Below are 21748 nucleotides of genomic sequence, written 5' to 3'. Positions count from 1 at the left end.
TCTTGACAATCTAAACTTTATCTACTTTAATTTCACTGTACATGTTTTGACTTACTTCTCAAATTATAGCTGTAAGGCTAAGGGTCAGAAAGGAGACGCTTCTATAAAGAACAGCATTATGCTAACATCAAGTCATGGGTGAGACATCATATCAAGGCACTTCAGTGTCCTGAAATCTTGTTGAGAACTTTCACCATCAAAGTAATTTCATAGTGCACTTGGATGCTCAAATCTTAAAATATTCTTTGCTCCATGAATCTATAATTCATCAATGAAAATACTCAATCAGATGTCTTGTTTCTAGGTCAACATCCTTTGAAGCATGAGTTCTTACCAGCAAAAGCAGCCCTTCATCCCACCTCCTCAGCCTGAACAGCATCAAGTGAAGCAACCTTGTCAGCCACCTCCACAAGGAAAATTCGTTCCCATAGCCACCTCTGAGCCATGCCACACAGATGTTCCACAACCAGGAAACACCAAGATTCCAGAATCATGCAGCACCAAAGTGCCTGAGCCAGGGAACACTGTTGTCCTTGAGCCAGATTATACTACGATGCCTGGGCCATGTTCTACAAACATCACAGAGCCAGATTATACCACAATTCCTGGGCCATGCTCTACCAACATCCCTGGGCCAGATTGTACTGTGGTTTCTGGATCATGCTCTACCAACATCACAGAGCCAGATTATACTACAATTCCTGGGCCATCCTCTACCAAAATCCCTGACCCAGGCTGTGCCACAGTTCCTGGGCCCAGCCCTACCAATACTTCTGAGCCAAGCTCAGAGCCATGCTCTACCAATGTTCATGAACCTGGCTACCTGAATGCCTCAGAGCCCACCCACGCCAAGGTTCCTGATCAGGGCTACACCAAGATACCTGACCAGGGATCCTCTAAAGTACCAGAGCCATGCCAGTCCAGGGTTCCTGAGGTGTGCCCCCCAACTGTCACCCCAGTATTAGCTAAGCAGAAGACCAAGCAGAAGTAATATAGTCCATAGCCAGCCAGGCCCTTGAAGAGCTGACCACCTGCTGCTGAAGTCTTTCCTGTCTGCTTCTGAGTCCCCATTGTGTAGAGACCATGTACAATATGTTGCTACAGTCTCTATTTGTAGCCTAAAATTGCATGATGTTATGTCTTCTCCATACCCTCTAAGGGGTCTCCAGAGCCTCTGAGTTAAGCAGAACTTCTTAGTGCCTTGAATGCTCTCTGGGTACTCTAAGTTCATCTGAAACAGAACTCTATGGGATTTTCTATGGGAAAAAAATGCATGTTTCTCCATTAAATCATCACTTTTAACTCCACTCTTGCCTCTGTGTGATATTTGCTGAAATTTTTTTTTCCTTTGCCTTCCTTTGTGAGTCAAGGCCTATATACTGCTAAGGATGGTATGGATGATTCTCATTAACATTAACTCTGTCACAGTGTATTCACAAAAGGCTGTGAGGACACACATTAGGAGGTTCTCATGGGAGAGTCTTTGGGTATTGTTTACCAGCACTCAAAACCTGTTTGTTTGGAACACTATTTTAAACAAAGTCCTTCTGTTTTTTGCTGAGCCCTACCTGATTGTTTTCTCTGCCCTAAGCTACCTCTTATCCTTAGTACTGAAGTCACTTTTCAATGGATAGTTACATTTATACCCTTTCTTCTCAGTTTTCCTTTTCATTCTCTCTTTTAATTAGCCCTGATACATACCATCCTACTCTCCCTGCACATCTCTACAGACTCTCATGATCACTTGCACAAATTCTAGCCTCATTTACTCAGGCAATGTGCCCTTTCTCCAGACACTTAACACATAAGAAGTCTTACATCTGGGGACACAGGAGAAAAGAAAGCGTAGTGCTTGCCTTGGACAGGTCTGCTTCCTCTAGTGATTATAATATTCTGTGCTCTTTTTATACAAACATGAGCACACTATGCACTCCGATTTTTCCCACTCTCCTTTTTCAAAGTCTCTCTGCCTGGGAGTAATTCACAGAACAGTTTATCCAGTGATTAAAACAGAGCATGAGTTTTAAATAAAGACATGGAATCCACAAGCTAGATGAGTTAGGAAAGTGCAGGTCACTGAGCTTTGGCATCCCAGGAGTGAAGGGGAAGGAAAACATTGAACACAGCTGCTATATTGTTCCATAAAAGAAGAAATATATGTGTTTGCCTCACACCTAGAGCTCAGCATCTCAGCCCCTTTCTATTTCCTATGAGATAATCTTGGTTTCAAGGATGACCAACAGGTGAGTCTATGTGCAGAGGGCAGGGTAATGGAGAGCCATCTCTAGCAGTAAGCAAAACATAAATTTTAGAAAAGTTGCAGGAGTCCCTAGGGAACAAGTTGCGTCCTTAGTAAGTCCCACGTCAGAGGTATGAGTCAGGCGATAAGCAGAAGCAGCATGTTACACAAGTACTTCAAGTAGGTTTCACAAGCGTTTCTGAAATAGATGGAAACTCACTCTCCAAATCATCACAATGTGATGAGAAGTTGTTAGACCTGCAGGAGAGAAGGCCATCCCTTGTACCTGATAGGTGCATACATACTGAGGTGGTTTCAAGTTACCACTGGTTCCAGTGGTGGAAAACTTTAGAGATGAGTGCAGAATGAATCACTTTAAGTAGCTAATTCTATGTATAGATGCCCAGTGTGTGACATGCAGCTACAATGAATATAAAATAATATACTTTCATTGTACATATCGTTTAGAGCTATTTCCAGATAGTTTAAATATATTACATATTATTATATGTTAATTTATAATATATAATAAATGTTGTCTGCTAGGATTATTTACAGTATATTCTACAAAGGTCTGTAGCATTGATACAATATGTAATATACACATATGTTAAGAGACATGGATTCAAATGAGCTTCTGAAACATGAAAAATCCCTAGTGCTAAATCCAGCAAAATGTAAGTAATGGTTTTTCATGGCAACTATTGCTAATTTTCATTTTTTTTGTCTATCTTTCAGAATAATTTGCATTGTGTGATGCTATTTTGTATTTATTTTTACTACTTTTATTGTTATACTTAATATAAGTCAGTCAAGTTAATAGTAAGCTAAAGGGAACATATGTGTTCTGCCCTTTCAAAACCATTCCTGGGTTCTTCAGCATAGATCCCGTGTAGGAAGAGCAAGGATCTTTTTGAAGAGTCCTTGCTGAAAGAGTTCATAGTAGCTTTACTTTCCACATATAGATTATTATTATTATTATTATTATTATTATTAAATATTTTTTATAGTTCAGACTTTATCCTTCTCACAGCCCACCCTCTGACTGTTCCACATTCCACACCCCCTGCCTCCCATCTCCAAGAGGATGTGTCCCCCACCTCCACAAAACCTCCCCACTCCTTGGGGCCCCAAGTCTCTCAAGGGTTATGTGAATCTTCTCTGACTGAGTCCAGACCCAGCTCTACTCTGCTCTATATGTATTGGGGCCTCATATCAGCTGATGCATGCTGCCTGGTTGGTGGCTCAGTGTCTGAGAGATACTGGGGCTTCAGGTTAGTTGAGACTGCTGGTCTCCTATGGGGTGTCCCTCCTCCTCAGTTTCTTCCAGCTTTTCCCTAATTCAACCACAGAAGCTTGGGTCACCAGCTTCTGTCCATTGGTTGAGTGTAAATATCTGCATCTTACTCTTTCAGCTGCTTTTGGGGTCTTTCAGAGGGCAGTTATGATAGACCCCTGTTTGTAAGCACACCATAGCCTCAGTAATACCTTCAGGCCTTGGGCCCTCCCCTGAGTTGAATGTCAATTTGGTCCTGTCATTGGACATCCTTTTCCTCAGGCTCTTCTCCATTTGTGTTCCTGTGGGTCTTTCAGACAAGAACAATTCTGGGTCAGAGTTTTTGACTGTGAAATGGCAAAACCATCCCTCTCCTTGATGGAGGTGGACTCTATACTTTCCCTTTCCCCACTGTAGGGCATTTCATTTAAGGTCTCTCCCTTTGAGCCCTGAGAGTCTTTCACCTCCCAGGACTCTGGTACATTCTAGAGGGTCCTCCCATTTCCTACCTCCCATGGTTGCCTGTTTTGATTCTTTCTGCTGGCCCTCAGAGCTTCAGTCCTGTTCCCTGCAGCCAACACCTGGCCATGTTATCCTCTTCCCCTCCCTGTCACCTTTCCCAACCAAGTCTCCACTCTTGTGACAGCTTTCTTTACACATACTTAATAATCACTACACTTTATTTGCTGTCTGTATAAATGCATGTGGATGTATGAGTGCCATGCAGTGTGTGGACATCAGAGAATAACCTTCAGAAATCGGTTCTCTTCTACTGTGTGGTCCCAGAGATCAAACTCAGGCTATCTGCCTTAGAGACAAGCCCCTTTACCCACCGAGCTTTATCTCCTGGCACTGTTCCATATTTCCATCCCAGCCTTCAATAATGGAATCCGCAAGATCCAAAAACCACTGACACTTGCAGCTCATGAGTTCCCAGACTAACCAGCTGGCCAGGCCATTTCTATAAATCCTTTCTTTTCAACTGAAAAGTGACAATCATTGTACCTAAAGCAATTGTGTTTCTCTGGATTCTTGCTTTTTCTGCCCCATTGACTCGATTATGGCCAGGGAAAATATTTGCCCATCACCTGTCTACTATTTTAACTGACTACTCTTTGGGCTACCTCAGCAATGACCAACTCCAAACCCATCAGGGGACTTTCCAATCTTCCTCCCATACTGCTTCTTGTGAAAATTGGGAGAAGGGCCCCCATTCTTTCACATGGGACTGACCTTTCCTCATAATACACCCCCTCCATGCTCCTGTCTGTCTGTGGCCTTAATACTCTTCTCATAACCTTTTTACTCCAAAAAGTAATCTTTCCGCAGTATGCCCTAAGAATCCTAAACTCAAAACTGTTCAGACTTTTCTGTAATTAGTTCATGCTCTCTTGCCCCCAGTGTTAGGCTAATGGTTTGGAAAGCAAAATGGAGCTTCAGCATGAAAGAAAAAAATCTTTAACTTCAAGCTATGTGTACACAATTTGGCCAATATCTGGTTGACATTTTAGATTACTGGATTGCTATCTTAACTTCTACATATCAATAAATGACATTTGGGGTTTCCCATGGTTCTACTTCGTTTTCTACATCTTTGTTCCCTCGTTTTTATGGGCTCATAACCTCCATGGTTATTTAAAAAGCATATTTATAATACCCAGAACCTGGAAACAACCCAAATATCTCTCAACAGAGTAATAGATACAGAAAATATGGTACATTTACACAATGGAATACTACTCAACTATTAAAAACAATGACTTTATGAAATTTGCAGGCAAATGAATGGAACTTGAAAATATCCTGTGTGAGGTAACACAGTCACAAAAGAACACACATGGTATGTACTCACTGATAAGTGAATATTAGCCCAAAAGTTCAGAATACCCAAGATTCAATTCACAGATCATATGAAGTCTAAAAAGAAGGAAGATCAAAATGTGGATGCATCAGTGCTTCTTAGAAGGGTGAACAAAATACTAACAGAAGGAATTATGGAGACAAAGTGTGGAGCAGAGACTGAAGGAAAGGCCATCAAGAGACTGCCCTACCAGCCACCAAACCTGGATTCTATTGTGGATGCTGGGACGTGCTTGCTGATAGAAGCCTGATATGGCTGTCTCCCAACAGGCTTTCCCAGAATCTGACAAATACAGAGGCAGAAGCTCACAGCCAACCATTGGCCTGAGCCCAGGGGTCCCTGACAGCCCCAAGGAAAGAGCAACAGTGTTAACAGGCCAGGCCACCTGGAGCTCCCAGGGACTGGAGCCACCAACCAAAGAATACACATGGAGGGACCCATGGCGCTGGCTGCATATGTAGCAGAGGATGGCCCTGTTGGACATCTGTGGGAGGAGAAGCCCTTGGACCTGAGGGTGTTCGATGCTCTAGTGTAGGGGAATGCCAGAGCAGGAAGACTGGAGGGGGTGGGTGAGTGGGAGAACACCCTCATAGAAGCAAGGGGAGGGAGGTTAGGAAAGAGGGTCTCCGAAGTGGAGACCTGGAAAGGGGAAAATATTTGAAATGCAAATAAAGAAAACATCCAAAAAAAAGAAAAAGAAAAAAGTCTATTTTCTTGTTCAGGTAAAACCGAGTTATTGAAGCAGTCTCCAGCACATTTGTATTTCTGACCAAGAAAAGTCTCTAGGTGTGTCTAGATCAACCACTCTCCAAGCTAATCCCCAGTTCAGTTTTGTTCATTCTTCCCAGTTCCATCCCCTCTTCTCTGCTTATACTCCATTAGTCCCTAGAGTTGATCTTCTAGCTCAAATTTACCAGCTCATATGCTTTCAAAGAATCAACTACCTAACCGGAGCAATTGGAATGCATCACAGCCTATAGCAGACGGTTTACTCCTCCCACATAACTCATCAAATTTATGGTTCCTGGATTCACCTGGGAGCTTGGCTTTCTGTCTTGAAGCCCACAAAGACAGAAATCTTCGAAGTCTAGCTCAGGGCTCCTCTGTTGACTCAGACAGAGCTCAGCCTACTACCCAACAAAAATGGCTGGAGTCATTTAATGTTGGCTGAAGTGTTGAGAGGTTTATCCCTTTGCTGAATCGTCAGGTGGATTGATGACAATTGTCTACACTACTCTCTTCTAACCAGGTCCCTCCTGTACTGAGGCAGCCCTGGGGTTGATCCTAATTCCCACTCACTCTCCTCCCTAATCCTAAATTATTACTTTCCTTTGGGAGTGACAAAGTGCTTGTCAAAAACAATTTCTCTCTCTCTCTCTCTCTCTCTCTCTCTCTCTCTCTCTCTCTCTCTCTCTCTCTCTCTCTCTCTCTCTCTCTCACACACACACACACACACACACACACCACATAAACAGATACACAGACACAGTGTAAATATGTTTAAGTTAAACAAACAAACAATAACAAAAAAGCAAAGCTAACATGGCTCAGCAGGTAAAGGTGCTTAAGCCAAGCCTGACCATTTGAATTTGATCAACAAAGCCCAAATGATAGAAAAACAAAAACAACTTCTGCAAGTTGTCCTCTGATCTCCACATGTACTCCATGAAACACAAGAACCCAAATTATAGAAATTATATGTGTGTGTGTGTGTATGTGTGTGTGTAGTATGTGAGTGTGTGTGTGTATGTGTGTGTGTGTGTGTGAGAGAGAGAGAGAGAGAGAGAGACAGAGACAGAGACAGAGACAGAGACAGAGACAGAGACAGAGACAGACCTGTGTTCAAGTGTCAGCTAAAGTGAAAGCAAAGAGATACATGAAAAGGGTTAAGTCCCTTGGAGCCACAGCTACAGGTGTTTGTCAGTTTCCTGATGTGGTTACCAGGAACCAAGCACATGTGCTCAGGAAAAGTAGTAAGCACTCTTAACCATTGAGCTGTCTCTCCAGCCCCAAACTTCTTTAAAGAAACTTAATGGAGGAAGAATTTATTTGTGTCATGATTTCCAAAAGTATAGAGCATGACAGTAAAGCATGATGGGTTAGTTCTACTGTCAAGGATCATGTGACAGAGCCCCTGGCAGCAGGACCAGAAGCAAAGAGATACATGAAAACCAAAAGATATAACTTCCAAAGACATTCCTTAGTAGACTATGTCTTATAGTTAAGCCCCAAATTTCAAGAATTCTACAGACTCCCAAACTAGGGCTATGTACCAGAATGTTTAGGAGATTCATTGTATCTGGCATGAACCTGGAGTGATGGCACTTAAGCTTTGAAGTGTGCTTTTTTGTGTAACAATAAAACCAGCTTCTAGGAAGCTGTTGTGGTTCAGTCCTTCAGAGGCTAATCACCCTGCTGCTGAGAAGCTTAAAATCACCCTTCAGTGGCTCTCTTTCTTCCATCAATCTGCTCACTTAACCCAGAACACCAGCCAGCTCCCACAGGATCATGATTATCCAATAATGCAAAGTGCATTTGAATCAACTTCAAATTTTAATATTTTGTGTACTGCCTAGTTTTATGTCAACTCGACAGAAGCTAGAGTCACCAGCTAGAGAGAAGGGGACCTCAGCTGAGAAAATGCCTCCTTAAAATCCAGCTACAGGGCACTTTTCTTCATTAGTTATCTATGGGGATGACCTGCCCATTGTGATTGGTGCCATCCCTGGGATGGTGGTGCTGGATTGCAGCCTGGTAAAAGCAGACTGAGCAAGCCATGAAGAAAAAGACAGTAAGCAGCACCCTTCCATGAGCTCTGCATCAACTCTTGCCTCCAGTTTTTTTGCCCTGTTTGAGTTCTTGCCCTGCCTTCCTTCAGTAATGGCCTACAGTGTGGAAGTATAAGTCAAGGAAACTTTCCCTCTTCAAGTTGCTTTGGTCATCTTGTTTCATCACAGCAATAGAAACCCTAACACAGCCTTAACTGTTTCAACACTGGTAAAACATGCAAAGTTACAAAAAAAAAAAAATTAAAATTCAAGGCAAACTCTTAACTTTGAGCTGCTATAAAATAAAAACAAATTGTGTATGTTTAGAAACAAGATAGTTTAGCAGAATTTCCCCCAATTAATTTAAATAGTAATACAACAAGAAGCCTATGATTGGACAGAGAAAAGAGGGGCAGAGCTAAGAGTTTCAAAGAGAGAAGACACAGTGAGAAAGAAGATGGAGAGAGAAAGGAAGATGTTCCAGATTCTACAAGGCTTTAAATAGCCACAGGTAGCTATGAATAGCTTATATAGGGATGGATAATTATGGGACAATTTGACTTGTCTAGGTGGGCAATTGATATCTACATTAATTGGCTCTGAGTTCATTGTGTGGGCATGTTGTGGGGTGAGAATTTACTAATATAAATCTGACTTATAAATTCCAAGCCTGTAGAGTTTTGATTTTACCAGGGCCCAACCACTGACCACAGGGGGTGGATAGCTGAGAATGTGAGCAGAACCCCACAACAAGAGAACTGCGATTATTCGTTACATAGGGCTAGCCATGAAGGCCACTGAGGTTGCCAGGGCAGATAGTAGCTGGGAATAGCATGGGATGGTGCCACATTTTCTAATACTTCCCATAACAAGATAGAGAGGACCAGACCAAAAGAGACTGAAACTTAACAGGGCCAGCATTAAACCCTTTAGCTCTCTGCCAGCACTGGATGGGTGTGATGAAACTATCTCAGTTTCAACAGGCTTAAGCAGCACCAAATTTTAATTCTGTCACCAGCAGTGCAGAATTACTATACAGAATTGAGGCTTTTCCTATTTCATGCAGCTTTTCCTTGCAAAGTTTATATATACATTTCTAACATCCTAGGGAATCTATTACAAGTTGAGCTTCATCTTCAAAGCTTCAATCATTGTCCTGTTAGGACCTCTCTCAGGAGACTCTGAGTCTGCTACACAATGCCTCATTTTGTTTATTTTATATACTGGAGCCTTCCTTGGATGACTTTTTAACTTGCATTCACATGCCTGTGGAACCAACACCACCTGGATCATTTCAGTCTAAGCCAGAATCAATTCCTTCAGCACCATATCTATTTCAGCATCCCAAGTGCCTGTATGACTGGCCACTTCCCTAGACCACTGTCTCCCAAGAAGGCCTATAGATAATACTTTTTTTTGAAGGAAAGTATTTCAAATACATTTGTATATTTTATTTTAATTTTTCATTCAATGTATTTGACTGTTTTTTCCTCTTACTACAACTATTCTCATGTCTTCCCTACCTCCCTACCCACCCAACTTCATTGTCTTTTAATTTGTTGTTTTTCTCTCCAATCACCAAAAAATAAATAAATAAATAAATAAATATGAAATGAAAATCAAACAAACAGACAAATGAAAAACAGTAAGGCAAAGAGTAAAAATGGCCAAACAAATCTGTTAATTTTTTTTTATTTATTTTATTTTTTTATTAGATATTTTCTCTATGCACATTTCAAACCTTATCCCCTTTCCTAGATTTCCCTCTGAAAACACCCTATCCCTTCTCCCCTCCCCCTGCTCCCCAACCCACCCACTCATGCTTTCTGACCTTGGCATTCCCCTACACTGGGGCATAGAACCTTCACAGGACCAAGGGCCTCTCCTCCCATTGACACCCGACTAGACCATCTTCTGCTACATAATGCAGCTAGAGCCATATTTAAACCTGTTATCTTTTGGAGAGTTGTTATACACTGAAAGTATATCTTCCATTGCCCGATGGCAAAGTGCTCAGCTTCTCTTTAATGATGGAGTTCTCAACTATTTGTTGGCCCCTTTACAACTTTAAATGCCATCACGTTCTTTTCTAACAAAACTGATGTAGAAGAAACCCAAAGTAATAAAAAGTCAGTATTTTAAAGGACTTACTAATAGATTTGTTTAAGGGACATTAAATCATACAAGTGAGTTTTATCTAAGGGAACACTGTATCCAAAAAAAAAAAAAAAAAGTTATGTTTCAACCAGGCCTGTTAGAGATGAGCAAAATTTAGAAATTTAGGATATTAGGATGTAAATATTTATTCATCAGGACTGACCAGCCATTTGGCCCTGGTTCCCACACCAAAGATACATCACTATAGGAGAGCTCAGAGGGGGACAGTGTAGGGTCATAATTAGCAAATTCAGGTCTTCCATTAAGTCCCCTATTTTTTTTAAATTATGAAAACCATATTTCTGACAGGTGGGCAAGATAACCTTGGATAGCAATCATTTGTAAAATTACAACACTGTTGGACTTAAAATAATACTGGCAATATCTTTGCTGGGTAAACCTGGGCAGCTACACTTTCAGTTTCTTGACTCTGTTTAAATATTTTGAAGTGTAACCTAAGGCCAGGACCAGAAGGACATTTAAGTATGGCAGTGTACGTGGAATCCATAAGTATCAGTTGTAAATTAGCTATCTTATGGTTGAGACTTGCTCACTTTTGTGCATTAACCAGAACAAGTTATGTACAAATATTAATGAGTTTTTCTTTATTTTTTCTTTCTTTCTTTTCTAAGTGTGTGAAGTGAGTTTTCATTGGTATGGCATATTAATTATATAACACCATAACTTCTCCACATAACTATCAGGAGCTATTCAAACACAAGCTCCTGATGGAAAAAAAATTTGCGTTTAAATCATATCAACATAAATCATTAAGCAGCAGTGCTCATTGCTGCAGACCACTTGCTCTTTCCTGGCTGTACCTGCAGCAGCCTTGAAAGGTGTCCTATGCCATCCAGAGGACAGAAAAAGCTGAATAAGTTCTCTTTCCCAAGTTGAGCAGAGAGGCTCTTAAGTATGATCTTGTCTGTTCATACATGTGATCAGAACATTCTAAACCAGTTTCTTAAATGTAAAATTATGGAAAATATAGCAGAAGTTGTTTAGACCATAATATATAACTATTGACAATCTTTCAGCTTATATTTTATGAAATAAAAAGTAGCAGTATTAGGTTTTTGTATTTTTAATTATATTTTAATTTTATTAGCATATATTGATTCAACAAAATAAATTTCATCTGCCTTTTGTACACAGACATTGCTGTGTTTTATGAAATGCAGCAGTATAATGAGGTAGGAAAGATGACCTTGGCTGGACTGACCAGGACATCCTCCTGAAAAATCAAGTCATGCGACAGACCTAGAATGAAGGTTTATTGATGGGAAGGGTAGGGGAGCTGGAAAATGGGTACAGGAAAAGAAAGGGGGCAGAGAAAGAGAGAGAAGAGAGGAAGAGAAAAAGAGGCCATCCAGGAACAAGTGGGGAAGAGGGAGAGAGAATACGGGGATGGAGAGAGAGAGAGAGAGAGAGAGAGAGAGAGAGAGAGACCATGCTGTCCTTATGTGTCAGGTTGGCTTGCACCTGGTAGTCTGCTACACAAACTGTTACTAAGTAGCTGTTGGACAGAGTATAGAGGAATATCCAACACACAGGCTGTAATTTTATCATATTCACCCCTCTATAGCCTTTTATTAGATCATTCCCCCAATTCCTTCCCCTTTTCACTTCTTCTTGTCCCTCTTTGATATTCACACCATTTCATTCCCTAAATTCTAAAACATACATACATTCATACATCACTTCTCTTTCTAACTTCATTCAAAAATCTCATCGCCAGTCTATCCTTTTTCTTTAAGGATATGATATTAGTTCTGGCTAAAGAAGCCTTCACAGTGTATACACAACATATTTTCAGCATCTGCTCATTTAGTGGTGGACAACTGGCCTAGGTACAAAACTTGGTTATGCAGAATAATGCCATGATGAACACAAAAGTTTGTAAGCATTCTTTGCTGCATATGCCTTTTATTAAACTTTAAAAAATGAAATCACTAACATTTAAAAATCACTAATAATACATTTATAATCTATTTCTTCATGGATATACTACATAAAATGAAAGCTCTATTTAACATTTTTTACAGTCCTGCTAAACTTTGAATGTAAAGTGTCTCCACTGGCTCATATATTTGAGCACTTAGTCCTCAGCAGTTGGTGCTGTTTTAGGGGGTTGTAGAACCTTGAGACCATGTTGGAATTGGCAGAATAGGTCAGTGGGATTGAGCTTTGAAAGTGACACCTACTTTGGTTCTGTCCTGAGCTCTTTGGTCTCTGACTGGCTACAATGTGAAAAAACCTTAAAGTTCTTGTCCACAGACCTAGCTCTGATTCTAACATGTTTATAATATTATGAACTATGCACATCCACTGAAATCAAGAATCAAAATATTTTTCCCTTTAAATTGCTTCTGTCAAGTATCCTATTACAGCAATAAGAAAATACAGTTTACTATAATCATTGTTATTTAACTATCACATCCTAGTAATTAATGTTCTTACTATTGAAACAAAGAAATAAGTAACAAAGATTAAAAAATGTTTCATCACATTACATGCATTTTGTCAGGATATCTTTGGTGACAAAAGTATTAAAAATATCTGTTGCTCTGTATAACAGAATTCTACTTACATTTATACCAAAGTTCACTGTGGAGCAAGGATGTTGTGGGAAATAATAAAAAATGGCACCAACCCATACTCTACCCAGCTACTCTCTGCCCCTCAGTCTCTGTCTCACAGCCTCCATGGCTAGCCTCATGCAGTGACTGATCGTGGTTCTCTTGCTGTGGATTCCACTCACATTCTCAGCCATTCATCCCTGTGGTCATCCATCCAAAATCCCAGTAACCCAGTAAAATCAAAACTCTAGAAGCTTGGAATTTATAAGTCAGATTTATAAAGTAAATTCTCACCCCACAAAACAGCCACACAACTTGCTCAGAGACAATTGATATAAACTGCCCACCTAGATAAGACAAGTAGTCCTGTAATTATCCATCCCTATATAAGATATTCATAGCTACCTGTGACTATTTAAAGCCACGTGAAATCTGGATCATCTTTCTCTTTCTCCATTTTCCTCCCTCTCCTCCACTGGTCCCTGTTTCTGTATCTGAAACTATTAGCTCCGCTTCGCTTTTCCTGGTGCAATCACAGGTTTCTTGTTGCATTAATACTTAAATTAATTGGGGGAAAATTCTGCTACACAAGGACTCTTGTTCCTCTATTCTGTTATTCATAATCCATGTCTTAATTTTCTTTCTATTGCTATGAACAACACTATGACAAAAATAAGTTTTTATTAGATATTTTCTTTATTTACATTTCAAATGTTATCCCCTTTCCTGGTTTCCCCTCCAAAAAGTCCCATTTCCTCTCCTCCCTCCCCCTGCTCGCCAACCCACCCACTCCTGATTCCTGGCCCTGCCATTCCCCTACACTGGGGCATAAAGCCTTCATGGGACCAAGGGCCTCTCCTCCCATTGATGACCAACAAGACCATTCTCTGCTACAAATGTGACTGGATCCATGGGTCCCTCCATGTAGTACTCTTTGGTTGGTGGCTTAGTCCCTGGGAGCTCTGGGGGTACTGGTTGGTTCATATTGTTATTTCTCCTAAGGGGTTACAAACCTCTCCATACCCAAATAGCACCAGGAGCAAACCTCCCAGGAGTGCAGACAGGCCTGTGAGTACAGGTAGGACCACTGCTGCTGCTCAGAGGAACCCACCCGGAACCCTCAGGACATAGGAATGGAGGGGATGCCTGGGACAGGAATCTTCTGGTCTCCATCTGCACCCACAGCTGATTCTGTGCCACAGAGCTACATATACAAATTCCTCCAGGAGAGAGCTGGTCTCCTAGGAGTGCCTATATACCTGTGAGCACAGATAAGACCACCACCACTTCTCTTCAAATTCCTGGCCCAAGAGGGACACTCACAGAACCATCAGGACACAGGAACCAAGGAACAGCTGGGGACAGGATCCTTCTGGTCTCTATCTGCACCCCACAACTGACCCTGTACCACAGCTCTCCATACCCAAATTCCTCCCCAAAAGAGCTGGTCTCCTGGGAGTACTGACACACAGGCTTGTAGGAGGGACAAACCACAGTCAGAGACAGCAAGACCAGCTAACATCAGAGATAACCAGATGGTGAAAGGCAAGGACAAGAATATAAGCAACAGAAACCAAGACTACTTGGCATCACCAGAACCCAGTTCTCCCACCACATCAAAACCTGGTTACCCTGACATTCCAGAAAAGCAAGACTCTGATTTAAAATCACATATCATCATAATGATAGAGGAATTTAAGAAGGACATAAATAACGCCCCTAAAGAAATACAAGAGAACACAGGTAAACAGGTAGAAGACCTTAAAGAGGAAACCAAAATATCCCTTAAAGAATTACAGGGAAGCACAACCAAATAGGTGAAGGAATTGAACAAAACAATCCAGGATCTAAATAGAAATAGAAACATTAAGGAAATCACAAAGGGAGACAACACTGGAGATAGAAAACCTGGGAAAGAGAACAGGAGTCATAGACGCAAGCATCACCAAAAGAATACAAGATATAGAAGACAGAATCTCAGGTGGCGAAGATACTATAGAAAACATTGACACAATAGTCAAAGAAAATACAAAATGTTCCTAACCCAAAACATCCAGGAAATCCAGGACACAATGAGAAGACCAAACCTAAGGATAATAGGAATAGAAGAGAGTGAAGATTCCCAACTTAAAGGGTCAGTAAATATCTTCAACAAAATTATAGAAGAAAAATTCCTTTATATTTATCATGCCTACAAGATATGCTGTGGTAAAAGAGGCACAGCATTTGTCAGAGTATCAGACCAATTACTAGTCCATCTTAAGGCACACACCATGAGAGAGAGCTCATGCCTGACACTATCTGAATGTCCAGGAGCCAGAGGCTGGATGGCCCAGACAGCTAGGGTAGCACTGATTAAAAAAAATGGTATAATACCTCATAGTATTCTGCTATACTCATAGATCAGAGTCTAGCCCAGTTGTCACCAAAGAGACTTCATCCAACAACTGATTGGAACAGTTGGAGAGACTTATGGGGAATTATTAGGCAGAGCTTTGGGAACCCCATGGAAGAGGAGGAAGGATTATAGGAACCAAAGAGGGTCAAAAACACCACAAGACCATGTTCCACAGAATCAACTAAGCAGGGTTCTTAGGGGCTTGCAGAGACTAAGGTGACACTCAGGGGCTCTGTTTGGTCTTCACTAGATTCTCTGCATATATGCTTTGGTTTTGTAGCTTGATGTTCTTTTGAGACTCCTAAAAGTGGGAGTCAGGGTATTTCTGACTCTTTTGTCTGCTCTCAGGACCCTTTTCTTCCTCCCAGTTTGCCTCATTCAGCTTTTATATGAGGGTATGTTACTAGTCTTATTGTAACTTGTTATGCTGTGATTGATTGGTATTTCTGGGAGGCTAACCCTTTTCTGAAAAGCAATAGAGAAGGGGTTGCTTTAGGGGAAAAGGTAGATGGGGGTATGGACTAGGAGGAGTAAAGGGAGTGGAAACTGCAGTCAGAATGCAATATAAGAGAGAAGAATAAATAAATTTTTAAAAAAGAAACAAAAACGGGCCAGTCAGTTCTATTCTCCCCAAAACACAAACTGGTAGATAGGAAACATACATCAAAACATAAAGGCAAGATTAACTCAGAAATTATTTCCTGTTCTTGTTCATAAAGACAGGACTCATCTAGAAGGACTAAAGGATGTAAAGTTGCTCAACAAATGAAAGATATACCTGTATCAAAGACATCTGTTCACCTCCCCCAACATATACCCAAATTGCCAATATTAGTTAAAATAATCTTCCTTGAATTTAATGCTGAACAAGTAAAGATGTTCTATCAAAATCAGTCAATAATGAGGTCTGAGTTAAATGTTAATAATATCATTTACTCTATGCATCTTTTTACGGTGGTTTTGAAAAACACTTTTTCCATATATGCCTATGGCAAGGCATTTGTCTTAGTTAGGGTTTTATTGCTGTGAAAAGACACTATGACCAAGGTGACTCTTATGAAGGAAAACATTTAATTGGGGTTGGTTTACAGCTTCAGAGTTTCATCATGGTGGGAAATTTGGAGGTATGCAGGCAGACGTAGTGCTGAAGAAGCCAAGAATTCTACATCTTGATCTGAAGTGTTCCACACTGGGCAGAGCTCAAGTATCTATGAGACCTCAAAGCTATCCTCTACAGTGACACACATCCTCCAACAAGACTACTCCAAGAAAGCCATACCTCCTAAAAGTGCCACTCCCTATGGGCCAAACATTTTCACACATGAGTCTATAGGGTGTGTACCTATTCAAACTACTACACCATTTATGCTCACTTTAAAACTGAGTAAATTGAAGTTGAGGAAAAGTTAGATGGCTTAACCAGTATATGAAATCTGCCTCAAAATGTTATCTATGCCAAGGTGTTCTGTTTCCCCACTGATCCCTAAGTGAGAACATTGAAAAAAGGAAAAAGAATAAAATAAAATCAAAGCTCTACCGATTAGCAAAATTCTATGAAAGTAAACTAAACAACTTTATTCAAGACAAACCACTAACACAAAACAATGACAATTTTCTCTTCTGTGGTGAGGCTTCACAATTTTCACTGTGGTGAGGCTTGCACGAAACAGATGTGGATCCTTGTGAGCATGAAATGAATTGCCAAAAGATGTACCCTGACCTCTGTAAAAAGTTCTGGGAATCACAAACTCCATAATACAAGGGGTCAATAAGTTACGTGCCTTGCAAGCTAAAGATATTTAATTGGAAAAGTGAAAAGAATATTATTCCTGTCATGTATATTATGTAAAGTTAACACTTTACTGTCTGTAACAAGATCTGACCACTTGTTCCCACCTATGGAAATATATAGTCCTCCTTTGATCATTCACTTCCCCAGTAAAAGGTCCATAACTTTTATTATTATAATAAACCTTAAGCAGCATAGAACCAGACAGATATTTACTGTTTATGCTATATATTTCTCTGCCAATAACTCCAAGTTATGATTTGCCATGTTCCATCTGGGCAACTCTTTTTTTTGGATATTTTCTTTATTTATGTTTCAAATGTTATCCCCTTTCTTGGTTTCCCCTCCGAAAAACACCCTCCCCTTATGCCCTCCCCCTCCCCATGGTCACCAACTCACCCACTCCCTCTTTCTGGCCCTGGCATTCCCCCACATAAAGTCTTCATAGGAAAAAGGGCCTCTCCCTACATCTGGGCAACTCTTAACTGCAATTGGCTAGCTGTTATGGATATGTTTTCATGATTCACTTACCTCATGGTGGCTTCCTCCTCTCTCTCCACCTTCTCTCTCTCCTTCACTGCTCTCCTCTGATTCCAAGCCTGGGAACCCCAACCCTACCTATGTCTTTTCTGCCCAAGATGCTATCAGCATCTTTATTCAACCAATATATAAATTAAGGAGTAAAGTCACATTGTATGAGCAGACTCTCCCATCCCTGGGAGCAACCAGGCTTTGGGGGCCAGCATTTAGCATTACTATACATACACACCACCACCAGTGCCACCACCATCCAATTCTCAGCACAAAAGAGATTTCTTACCAAAGACAGGCAAATGGGGGTGGGAATTGAAGTAATGCCTCTGAACCTGGTAAAGGCAGATGTCAAGCAGCAGTAACAGTAGGTGGTTTTATGCAGGAGTTGGATTTTAACAGTGTACATGATAAACCCAGTGATACTCCTACTCTGTTGAAAAAACTGTGTTTCCCAGTAAGAATCAATTGAAAATAGCTTCTTGTTGAGTTGTAGGAATTTGTGTCCACTTCTCTTTCTCAGTGCTAGGATTATAACAGCTTTGAAATTGTGTAGGTTGTGTGTGTGTGTGTGTGTGTGTAGAAGAGGGATTTACTTTGTGTCATAAGATACCTCGTTGGGGTACTGTATCTTCTATTATATAGTGACTTCATTTAAAATCATTTCTTATGTGTCTATATTTTAGGAACTTCTACAGTGTACATTTCTATGTGGATTCTCAAATGACCTTTAGTGTCAGATGCCCTCCCCCATATCCTGTCCTTTACTTTTCTTTCCCATCCTTTCCATTTGAATTTTTTTTTGAATTTTAGTTTCTGTTTATCTCTCCATAATGCTATATTCCATTTCCTCTTCCTTGCATCTCACCTCATTCTCAACCGGATCCCTTACTAACTGCCTAATGTCTGAGGTTCCTTAGATTAAAGCACACACATAAAAAGCTTAAAAGCAGCCGGGCGGTGCGGTGGTGGCGCACGCCTTTAATCCCAGCACTTTGGAGGCAGAGGCAGGTGGATTTCTGAGTTTGAGGCCAGTCTGGTCTACAGAGTGAGTTCCAAGACAGTCAGGACTACACAGAGAAACCCTGTCTCAAAAAAAAAAAAAAGCTTAAAAGCTAACATCCACATAAAGGAAAAACGTTTTTCAGAATAAGTAATGGCCTGAGGCTAGGATCTTGAAGGAGCTGTGGTTTCAAATATTGAGAAAGTAATTCTTTCCACCATGTGGGGCTAAGGTTGTTACTCCCAACTATTATGTGCCCCATCTATAGTGTTTTTGAGATACCATGGGTTCCCCTGTGCAACACTTCTTGATTAGCTTCCTGCTGACTTCACATCATTGTTCGATAGTTTCTGCTAGCTCTGTCTCATTTCTCCCCTGGAGATAGTATATAAGATGTTGTACTTCTTAATAACCCACCTTGACACATCATAGCTTGTATAAGATACCCCAATTAAAAACCCAATTACCTTTTTGCCCAAGGTCCTCTCTTTTAAGACCATGTTACTGAAGAATGACCTGCTGGTCCCGGTCAACTCTATATTTAACGAATTAAGTAACTCACTAGTCCTATTAGCACATAAATAACTAAATTCCCTGTATTAAAATGATTTTAGATATGTGTTTAATCCACTAAAAATGCAACTCTTCCATTATAAAGTAGAAACTCTCACTCTTAAAAACAGAGAATTTAGCTCCGTGGTAGAGCACTTGCCTAGCAAGCACAAGGTCCTGGGTTTGGTCCTCAGCTCTGGGGGAAAAAAAGAATTAAAAAAAAAAAAATCCAAGAAACTGATAATTGGGCACCTGGAGACATTTCTTTGTCACACTTTCCTAAGGATTATTTAAGAAGACTTTAATGACCTGTGAGAAGATGAGTCATCACATTCTGAGGGTGACTGGAAGCAGGCTGACACATTGGGCTGTGGTCTATGCCTCAGTCCCTGTGCCACTGGAGCATATCAGGCAGTTCCACCATTTTCTTTCGAATTCTACTTAAAGCATTTCCTTCAGAGAGTGTCTTAGTTTAAACACCCTGCCCTCCAACATCCCAATGGCTTCTGTTCTTCTGAATCCAAACTCCACCTCTTAGAATGTTATTTAGCAATACTGCTAACTTGTTGATGGTCCTAATTGCTTATATTGCTATTGTTTTCAATAGCACTAAATATAAAATTTTCATGCCCATAATTTTTATTATTTATAATGCATTTCTGCCTTCAGTGTGTTCAGTTCAATCATTCAATATATTTGTTGTTTTTCACTGATATATCAACATACCCAGAGTATTACCTGATATGCGATAGACATTCAAAATTTCTTTAATGAATGAATTAGAGAAGCTTGTGCGTTTTTGTTTGTTTGATTGTTTTTTTAGAGGTAAAGAATCCGTAAATTTTTTCCATTGTGTCCCCAAACCCACTATGACTCAAGAAGCATCAGGAACACCAAGCACACACCCCAGGAGGGAGGTCCCAGGACATGTCATTACATGAAGCTCTGTAACTCACTTTTTCACAAGCCTGACATTTGGCTTAACAATTAACTGACCTGGCTGTCTGTGGTTTGTGTGTCACCATTGGTGTTGCAATCTCCCAATGCACTGAGTCCGAGATCTTGAAATTTTAGATCAATTGGGTTGCTTTTTAAATATAGCAATAGATAAATATTGGAGAAATTAGAGTTTTCTTTAATGCAGTCAAAATCATGGAAACTATGTAACATTCTTACTTTGTTTTACTCTAGATTATTTTGAAGTTTCCATGAAGAATGGTAAACAGGATTAAAATGAATAGATAGAAAGAGAACAAGGAAATTTCCTTCTAAGAAAGAATTTTTCTGTGTTGATTTTGAATAAGAGTCAATCAAATACGGTTTTCTTTCAATGAGCTTTTCTCTTACTACCAAACATTATTTGCTTAAATTAAGTTCCATGGTAGACAAGAGAAATGAACCATTTTTGTTTTGAAATTTTCAATATTTTAGTCAGACTTTCTTAATTTTTATGTCACTTTAGCTGTTTTTGTTTAATTTTGGTTTTGTTGTATAAAAATGATATATTTTCTTAGAACAATGGCATAGAAAGAAATACTTTCTAGCTAATCCAGATTTCTGGTATGGAAAGGGGAAGTAAGGTGAAGCAGCCTATGCCAAATGATGTACAGTTGGTGAGCAGAAGGCCATCTTCACAGGTTAGCGCTGTCCTCACTTATAAGACAAACTTTGCCTTCTTTCTCTGAAGGAGAAATCCCATATTAACACAACTGCTTCATCCTTTAAGACACGGTTAAGTTTGAGAAAAGATGCTCTCCTTTCCAGTCTCCCCGAATACCGTACATGCCCTTCCTAGTGTTTGTGACTATTCCCTTCAAACGTCTATCACCATAAAAACTTACCTTGTCACTGCCCACCTGTAAGCATGTGCCCAAGTCTTTGCCACATTTGACAGAAAAGTGGCTGGACTAAAACTATGTCATTTTGGCCCTAAGCCCCAAGGTCATCTCAGCCACACAGCTCAGAGTCTCCACTTCTCTCATAGAGATTTTCTGTCTTGTGCCTTTTATTTCTGTATCCTTTCTTGGAGAAATGGCTCTCAAAAGTAAAAAAAAGAAGAATGTCATTTTATGATTTCTGTCTGTTCTCTTCTTCACTTGTTTTTAGCTCTATCTTGGGTTTATTTCCACTAAAATGTTCCAAGTAGGAGAAAGTAATGACACTAAGCCATAGCTTCCCTGAAGAACCGGAAACAACTACTGGCTATCCCTCATCTACTTCAGATCCTGACCCACCCAATAAGCCCATCTGAACTGAGGCTCTACTTGATGGCACCCTTAAAACAGGGTTTCTGATACCTGATTTCTCAGAATTGTCTTCTTGCTCTTTCAACCCTCTAACCCTGTAAACATCACACAGGAAAACAGGAGCATATCCTTCAAGGGTAATTCTCGGATGGCATAATTATCAGCATGTGAAAAAAAAAAGTCACATTACTAGTTTCGTCACAAAAGCTGAACCAATACGTGGGTGGAGCACCTAGGATGAATCATGTCTGACAGGCAAGCAATGAAGATGCGGCAGCCCAAAAGCTCCCACTTACCCTCAGGCAGGTCTTGTTCCTTCTATAAAAAGCCAGTGTGAAGAGGAGACCAC

The 21748-nt window shown here is 40.4% G+C and overlaps 1 protein-coding gene across 1 annotated transcript; it reads left to right on the top strand.

Annotated features, from left to right (window-relative positions):
* The first annotated feature begins 322 nt into the window (after positions 1-322).
* LOC110320719 (small proline-rich protein 3) lies at positions 323-991 on the top strand. Its single transcript, XM_021196856.1, has one exon. It carries the CDS (start codon positions 323-325, stop codon positions 989-991), a length of 669 nt encoding a protein of 222 aa, XP_021052515.1.
* The last annotated feature ends 20757 nt before the right edge of the window (positions 992-21748 follow it).

Source organism: Mus pahari, chromosome 4 (assembly GCF_900095145.1).
Source record: "Mus pahari chromosome 4, PAHARI_EIJ_v1.1, whole genome shotgun sequence".
NCBI lineage: Eukaryota > Metazoa > Chordata > Mammalia > Rodentia > Muridae > Mus > Mus pahari.
Note: the sequence above shows the minus strand (reverse complement) of the source record. Positions and strands in the feature narration are given on the sequence as shown.